This window comes from Mytilus edulis, unplaced genomic scaffold, assembly GCF_963676685.1.
Source record: "Mytilus edulis unplaced genomic scaffold, xbMytEdul2.2 SCAFFOLD_1299, whole genome shotgun sequence".
Lineage (NCBI taxonomy): Eukaryota > Metazoa > Mollusca > Bivalvia > Mytilida > Mytilidae > Mytilus > Mytilus edulis.
This window is the reverse complement of record NW_027267598.1, coordinates 3,629-12,502: the sequence shown is the minus strand read 5'-3', so window position 1 is coordinate 12,502 and position 8,874 is coordinate 3,629. Positions and strand designations below refer to the sequence as shown.

Here is an 8,874-nt window from a genome sequence, read left to right as displayed (position 1 = left end):
GTTCCCTATGATATGATCTTTCTAATTTTAATGCCAAATTAGAGATTTTACCCCAATTTCACGGTCCACTGAACATAGAAAATGATAGTGCGAGTGGGGCATTTGTGTACTGAGGACACATTCTTGTTTGAATATGCATGTTCATTACACATGATTAAGAAATTGTGCCGAACTTAAAACCTAATTAAAGCAGAATGCATACTTGCAGAATTAATCCTTTATTGATAGGAATCACTGCAATTTCTAGAAATGATGTTTAATTGACAGGTCACAGGGTTTACAAAGTTCTTTAAATGACAGGTCACACAAAGGAAAATAGTTTGATTGTTTCAATAAATGGGAATTTAAAAAAGATTTCCTTATTTATTTTGAAATAAGTACCTCTGTATCAGTTTACAAAATCTCAAGTGACACAAGTATCATTAAGGCTCTGCATAGGGAGAACAAATAAATAGTTACAATATATTATTATAACAAGGAACTGTAATACTAGACCAACTGAATGCTAAATTTTGAGTTTAGTCTAGGTGGCCGAGTGCTCTAGAGGGCTGGACACAGTATAGAGGTTGTTGTCACAATATCCCAACAGCATGAATTTTCAAATATCGATATTAAAGGGAAAACAAAAATTTGCTTTTGTAAATTTGCAGATTTAAACATTTTTGTGATATGAATATATACATTTATATATGATCATATATATGTTCACAAATAAGTATAGCAGTATATAAATAGTTTATCTAGGAGGTCTGAAGTGGATCATTTGATGAAGTTTCTGAGAATTTGGAAAAATTGGAAAAAACACTTCTTATCTGATTAGAAAAAAAAAACCAGGAAATTTTCTCTTTGTACAAACAAGAACAAACAAATTGAATTAATATATATATATTAAACATTTTTTGGTATGAGGCTGTGTAGAGTTAAATAAACTAAAAATAAGAGCTTTCTAGATGCAGAACCAGGATTTTGAAAAAAGGGGGCTCCCCCCAAACTAGGCAATGTTTGGAGGGGACATGTAAAAATAGGACATATTATAGCATACTAGTACCTTTTTTACTTGATTTTCATTAATTTATAATAAGACATTACGAAGATATTGAATTCATTTTTTGAAAATGCAATAGGTGTATCATGCGCTCATGGCGCAGCTGTTTAGTTTTCATCAGTAAACAGAAGAATCATAGTGCAGGAATATAAAGGCATAGGGGTTGCATTTTAAGACTTACCATGCTGAATTGTTTTCAGAAAATGTCCAATTTTCGTTTGTTTGCAAAAATATGCAAATGAGCTTAACCCTGCTACTGAAGCATATTGATTCCTTTAAATCTAATGTAGGTGATCACAGGGTGGTCAGGGTGAGGATGTGGTGATGGGTCGGTGGAATTTGCCCCAAAGTTTGTCATCAGGTGCAAAAAACATCAATTTTGACGATTTTTTGTCCTTTATCTTGACCCTGAAGACCCAGGGATGCTGGTAAAGGTATCCAGCTGTAGCCTGCATGTACAGTGGACTCCAGTTAACAAATTGACCCAACAGTTGTTAGGTGGGAGTGAATCTGATCTTGGTTCAGCAGTCTACAGAAGGTCACTTGGACCAAGAATACGGAATTTCACTATATTTTTCGATTTTTTTTACCTCAACTGGACCTGAAACCGGAAGTAGTTGTTTCCTATGCGTATTTCAATAATAATTACGGTCAGTAGTTATATACCTGGGGGTTTGCACTATTTTTGCAAGTTTTAGGCCTCTGAACTTCCGGTGTAAGACACAGATGGGAAGCCCACCCCTCCAGGAAACTGAGTTTTATCCAATTTCAATTTTCTAAGTCCGCATTTGTGCTCAAAATGCAATTTATACATGAGAAACATGACTATAGATAGCCTCAGGTTGACTGAACATGCATAACTTTCGAAATAAGTATCATAAAGCTGACTTCTAAAAGTATGGAACACCATTGGAGCCAAATAACGGTGGTCTGGGTACTCCCGTCATATGACGGGTATCGCATGGTTAGGGTTAAGACAGAGAGGAGCTGCACACCTTCTTTTTTTTAATAGGACACTGAAAGTGTTATCAAGTTCGAACCATAATAAAAAAAGAATGAATTATTTCCACTTCCTGACTGTTGACCACCCCTGGTTGTTTCCAGTTTGGCTCAAGACAAGTTGATTTGTCTACAAACATTTTTTTCTTAAATAATATAGTCTGTTTCTATATATGTTGACATTTGTTCTTGTTGTTGCACTTTAGTGTTTCTGTTGTTCCGTTATTTTACTCTTATAGTTGATGACAATGTGTTTCCCTCGGTTATAGTTTTTAACCCGGAATTGTTTTCTCTCTATTGATATATGACTTTTGAACAGTGGTAAACTTCTGTTGCCATTATTTTTTATCAAATTTAATGAGCTCATAATTATCTACTTTATATTTCTATTACTATTACAATGGCAGAACTCTTTTATCAAGTAAAACATATTTTATTAATGAATATATAACTACACAATACAATATGTGAAGCATTAAAACAATCATATAAGTCATCACTATTGATTTGTGGATGTGTTTTGTACCATTTGGACAATCTTGTGGTATAAAAACTGATATTATCTATAATGTCTGCCTATAGTTAGTTGATGATTTCTATTAAATCATGATTTTTTAATTTATTTCTATTATACTCTGTTATTGAATTAGTAACTTGAATAGAAATGATGATCTAAATTGCATTAACTAAGAGAAGATAATCTTTCTGCTGCATCGGTAATTCCATTTATATCATAATGTGCAGCAAAATTTAAGTATTTCCTTGCTGTAATTGTATCACCTATCATCAGAAAACCTAAACCAATATAGAATGTTGAATGAATTACAGACGGTATTAATATCTTATCTGCTTTATCTTTAGTAGTAATATCATGATATATATTATCATATATCTTCTGTAAGGATTGTTTACATGATGTATCGGCATGTAGATGGTAGTAACACAGAAAATGCAAGAAATGTGCAAATGGTAAGGTAGGGATCAAATTGTTTTGTTTCTTCAGTTTTACTTCTGGTGGAAAGAATGGCCAATTCCTACCCAAAGAAATATAATCGAGTGTAAGGGTTTTTAATAGCGTAGGATTTTTTTCTTTTTGCAATAAAGTCCGCACAGAGTCCTTGTTCTGAATTAAACTAGTTTCAATATTGTTTCGATAAAATTCTTCATCCTGATGTTTTTTTAAAGCATGATTTATAATAATTATTGATGTATTGTACTGTTTACGGACATTAAAGAACAACGCTAACATCAGCCATCCAGGTATTGTTTTTGAAGATAGGACTATCAAAAGTTTACCTAGGTTGCGTTTGTACTCATTGTACTGGTGTTTGTTGTTTGATCTTCGTTGAAATTTTGAATCCTGTAATTCCAAATCATCATGTTCTGTTGATAGAAAAAAAGTAAAGATTCTTCTTGCTAAATCTGTCCTACAATGATGTAGCATATAGTATAGCAATGATTTGAGTGTCTTTTTCCTACACAATAAAGTGGAATCTGTTAAAATTTGTTGTGTGAATGGGACAGGAATTTCACAATTTAGGCTTGTAAAATCCTTCAGAGTCTCAGAATTTACAAAACAGTTAATTCCTTGCTGATATAAATTCTTAAGGGTGTTAGTCAAACTGTGTTTACGGTCACTATTAAATCTCATATAAAGCAAGTTATTGTCGGGAATGAAGTAATGTAATAATGTTGAATATTCGACACAGTATATTAGTCTCTTTAAACAAACCATGAAGCATTGTATCATATTTTCTGGTTTCCAAATGGATGGGTCAGATTCTTCGCTAATCCAAAATATCAAGGTCTTCAGGAAATAAGAACACAATAGGCCTTTAAAATCGACATGATTGTCCACAATTTCTTTCAGCAAGATTTTCAATAAAGCGTAACATAATAGCTGAGTATGCCTGAAGGAATATATAAGACATTTTTCAGCCACAGAAAAGGATATTCTCCATTCAAGATTTTCCCGTGAGGACCCTTTGCATCCAATTGGAACAAATAATACTCCACAAGATGTTATTTTAGTAATGAGTTCTGGTGAAGGCCATGTTGTACGTGGTCTGCTGACCCAGGATTGTGCTGGTGATATCCATTTATCACATTTAAAGCAAAATGCCAAATCATATTTACCAGACTCATCAGTTAAACATGGTCCATGAAATGTAGTTAAATGTTTAGGTCTAGGATGATAACTGTAAAATTTATATGATTTATCAAGTTTATATTGTACATTCGAGAGCTTGTTCACCAGACAATCCTGTTCAAGCATTTGTTCTATTCTTGAATCAAGTAGATTGCTGTCATGGTGAAAATGAAGGGGAAGACGTAGTTGTGTGAAACATGGATGTGTATTCTCTGTATCCATAACAAGAGGAAGTACTTCGATTGGGACAGTATACGTAACATCTCTATCTGATTCATAAACTTTAAATGAAGGATCAATAACCATTACATCCAAGTCACTGCCTTTTATGTCTAGTCCTTCACCTATACTACCACTAGTAATTTGTGTCCCTGGTGTGGAACCAAGGTCACATACTATCCAAGATAATCTCCTAACTCTCACATCCTCCTCTGATCCTATCTTCTTACAAAGATACTTATAAAAATCAAGTGATCGACTTTTATCTGTGGACATTTTCGATGATGTCTGTTTTTCTGTAAAATATTCATTTTGATTAGTTTTTATTATATTTTACTGTATAGAATACTTTAAATTAAATTCAGAATTTGAAGTGTTTATTTATTATTGATATCAACAATAATGCAAGATTTATAAATGCCATTCCTGTCCATTAGGGTCAACTTTCACAAAAATATAAACTCATTTTAAATTTTGGCATTATCTGTATGACATGTATCATGAGCATTGCCTGCAATTGTTAAATATCTTGCATTTTGTCATTTGATTGAAAAATAACGATATAGTTATAAACAGTGACACCAAAGTTTCTGAAAAGTACAGTATTTCTTCTGGCAAAAATTAAAATGTAAGATTTAATTAGAATTACACAGATGATAATTCCTATGCCTCGTTCACATGTACCTTTAATTCGAATTGAATTCGAATCGAATGGGAATCGAATTCGCTAATCGCGTTCACACACTCTTCTTTTTTAATTCGAATTGATTTGAATTGGCTAATTCGAATTAACTAATTCGCATTAGAAATACGTTTTTGTTAATCTGAATTAAAAGTTAACTTCGTTAGGACAGTAAAGCGAATTTGACGCGCATTCCAATTCGAATTAGAATTGACGTTAGGACATTAAACGTTTCGAATGTGAATTAAACTAATTTGAATTAGTTAATGCGAAGCGAATTTGAATTACGTGTGAACTCAGCACTACATTTAGATTATCATTGATTTTGGTCCATTTTGTAATAGAACATTATTTTATTAAGTACTTACATCTTTTGTAGCTTAGATAATTTACTCTGCCAAAAGTCCAACCAACTTGTAGGTAGTCACTTATAGAAATAAAAGTTTATTTGCAGGGACAAAATATCAATGTACGTATATATAGACATGATATAGGAAAGTTCTTGGAATTTAAAATAATTCATCATCTATTTTTGAAATACATTCATCATCTATTTTTGAACTACTACAATGTATATCAGTTTAGAAAATCATAAGTGACACAAGTGGAGAGGAGGCTATGCTTAGGGTTTACAAAGTAATAAATCATGATATGCTAAATTGCTGTTTTATTTTTATACCCCACCTACGATAGTAAAGGAGCACTATGTTTTCTGGTCTGTGGTTCCGTTCGTTCGTCCGTTTGTTCATCCCACTTCAGGTTAAAGTTTTATGTCAAGGTTGTTTTTGATGAAGTTGAAGTCTAATCCACTTGAAACTTAGTACATATGTTCCCTATGATATGATCTTTCTAATTTTAATGACAAATTAGAGTTTTTACCCCAATTTCACGGTCCACTGAACATAGAAAAAGTGCGAGTGGGGCATCTTTGTACTTGGGACACATTCTTGTTGATTTCATTTATATAATGCATGGACCTTTGCTATGAGTTTTTAAGATGGGAGGGGGGAAAGGATTTTTGAAAAGTTACAAATATGTAAAAAAATTAATAAAAGAACTACAATTTATAGGAATATTTTCATTTAATATATAGAAAGTTTAACAAACACTAATTTTGATCATTGAGAAGCTTGATTTCTCTTTTTTAATAATATTTCATGTATGTGTACAAGAATATTCGCAAATACTAAAAAGTCTCTTAAAGACCAAACAGCCTATTCATTTCTACCAATCATTGGTAGAAATGAATAGGCTGTTTGGTCTTTAAGAGACTTTTTAGTATTTGCGAATATTCTTATACACATACATTGGCAATGATTTTTCCTTAAAATTTTGTGTGAAGGTATTTCATGATTTGAGGAACAAAATATGATGAAAAAAATTGGGGGTCACCGACTTAGTTTTGTCGCTATAGCAACCTCAGTTTCATGTTTTCCTGAATATTAACATATTTGCTTGTTATATAAACTCTCCAAAAAATCCTTAATATCAAACCTACAAGCATAATTCTTGTTTCACGTTTAACAGTAGATTTGTATCTATCAAATACAGGTTCAAGAGTTTAAGACTCATATTGTTTTGATCTTTAAAAATATGTTTTATTTAATTCCCGCCAAAAATAAAACGTAAAAATTAAAAACGTTTCCAGTATTAAAAAATATCTACCAGTGATTTCTACATAATAATTTCAAGGAGGAAAGTGCCATGTGTACTCTTCAAAATAAAGCCAAAAAAAGTGTATGTCACCGACTTTTCAAAAAATTTATGAGTAATTTTCATGTTTTTTTCTTGTTCGTTTTGGAGAAAAGAGTTGTCTTTCTTCAGAACATTGCATCTGACGTCATAGTATAAACTTTTCTTGCTGGCGCACTATTTGAAAACAATCGCAAATTGGACGTTTGAAACCCACATTTAAATTTCCAAGACTAATAATTATATTCACCTACTTTATTATCCGGTAATACAAGAGATTAAATGCACGTGTCAGTATCAGATCTTGGGATGTTGTTGCAGCACAATAATAAACTTCAGAAACCCCATCCGTCGGGATGGAAAATTGTTTGAAATAACCTTTCTCGCCGCTTTTGTTAGGAAAGTCTGTTTTTGTCCTCTGCCCCTCATTAGCAAAATTATTGAAAAAAAAAGACATGAAAGGTGGCACTGGCTAACTACAGAGTATTTGACTATATCAGACTATATGTGTGTGGTTCTTTTTCGCGTCAATTTCAAAAGTTTGCCGTAACAAACTCATTTACTACTGTTGACAGACGGGCATACAAAAGCATGGACGGACTTCTTTATACCATTATATTTCCCGGCTAAGACGAACGTATAGAAATTATTCCCTCTAGTTTGTGAACTCATTATTTCTGAATATTTAAGATATAAGGAAATTAAAATTATAGGTATAACATATGAAAAGTTTTTGATTCTAAAACGTTATACATCTATCATGAAATACAATCCCTGTTATTACTACCTCATTTGTTTTGAATAAACAAGACAGTAATATAAATTACAAAAAGTTTTAATTCAAAAATTAATTTGAAATAATTTTCTGTTGAAAACTACAAAGTAAGATTTCTCCAATAGGATAAAATATTATAAATCTAAATTGCTAATTTTGGAAATTAAAACAAAGACAAGGTTGTTGCTGGCATTGAAAATCGAAAAAGACAATTTGAAATAAAACAAATGACAAACGACAATGACCCTTTGTCATAATTATAAGATTTTGTCAAATAAACAGTATAAATAATTATTAAATTCATTGTAAGATCTGACATTATTTTACGATAATCATCCAGACATCAGTTACATGCATACGTTGCCAGTATGTCAAAACTTCTAGGAATAATTTTTTATCGGCCTGACCTTCTGAATACTCAATTTTTGAAAATTTTGAAAAATTGACATTAGAATTAAAAGGATCAAATCATAGGGAACATGTGTACTAAGTTTTAAGTTGATATGACTTCAACTTCCATCAAAAACTACCTTGACCAAAAACTTTAACCTGAAGCGGGACAGACGGAAGAAGGAACGAACGGATGCACAGACCAGAAAACATAAATTGGACATAAAAAAAACCCGGCACCCTGTACACAATCGGCGCAAATGAAAGACAAAATCTACACAATTGAAAGAATAAAAAAAATGAAATGCAGATCGGCGGAAATATAAGACAAAATCTACGCATGTGAAAGAATAAAAAAAATGAAATGCAGATCGGCGCAAAAAAGTCGAGATCAAAATTTATATTTTATTGTTTTTATCAGAACGAAGGTTAAATATAGTGGAGTATCTCTTGTGTTCATTTGTGTTAAATTTCAACAAGATTTCAGCTCGAAGTTTAATTCCTCTTTTCTTGGGAGACGTATTTTTAAGCGTACACCATGTTGGAATCCGTGAAAAACGCGAAATAGGACGTTGTAATTTGACGTTTTTGTCATTGCTAGAAACAACGTCATAGAGCTTTTATTTCACTACCATGTTGCGTTAGTTGATGCGCATAAACAATAGGCTGTTTGGTCTTTAAGACATTAAACTGGTTTTATGAAAGCTAAGAATGGTTCATGTGTACAGTCAAATCCTCTTTTCGTATACAATGTTTAATAAAACTTTTGAGCTTCTTAGAGCAGTTGGATATTTTTAATTTTTTGTGTCGTTGTTACAATTAAAAGGGGGATTATGTTTTCCTTTTTTTGCATCCATTAGTTTGCTATACTCTCATTTTGAAACCGTAGGAGGAAAATGTATTTGTGAATGGTAAAAGAACTT

The 8,874-nt window shown here is 32.0% G+C and overlaps 1 protein-coding gene across 1 annotated transcript; it reads right to left on the bottom strand.

The window, feature by feature from the left end:
• Positions 1 to 2,509: 2,509 nt before the first annotated feature.
• LOC139505665 (uncharacterized) lies at positions 2,510 to 5,604 on the bottom strand. The gene is made up of 2 exons (XM_071295148.1): positions 5,463 to 5,604; positions 2,510 to 4,708 (listed from the first exon to the last, which is right to left on the bottom strand). Exon 2 carries the CDS (start codon positions 4,686 to 4,688, stop codon positions 2,727 to 2,729), a length of 1,962 nt encoding a protein of 653 aa, XP_071151249.1. The 5' UTR covers positions 4,689 to 4,708; positions 5,463 to 5,604; the 3' UTR covers positions 2,510 to 2,726.
• Between the last annotated feature and the right edge of the window lie 3,270 nt (positions 5,605 to 8,874).

Bases quoted from the DNA above. Each gene is read 5' to 3' on its own strand.
- LOC139505665 (XM_071295148.1), bottom strand. From the start codon at position 4,688: ATGTCCACAGATAAAAGTCGATCACTTGATTTTTATAAGTATCTTTGT.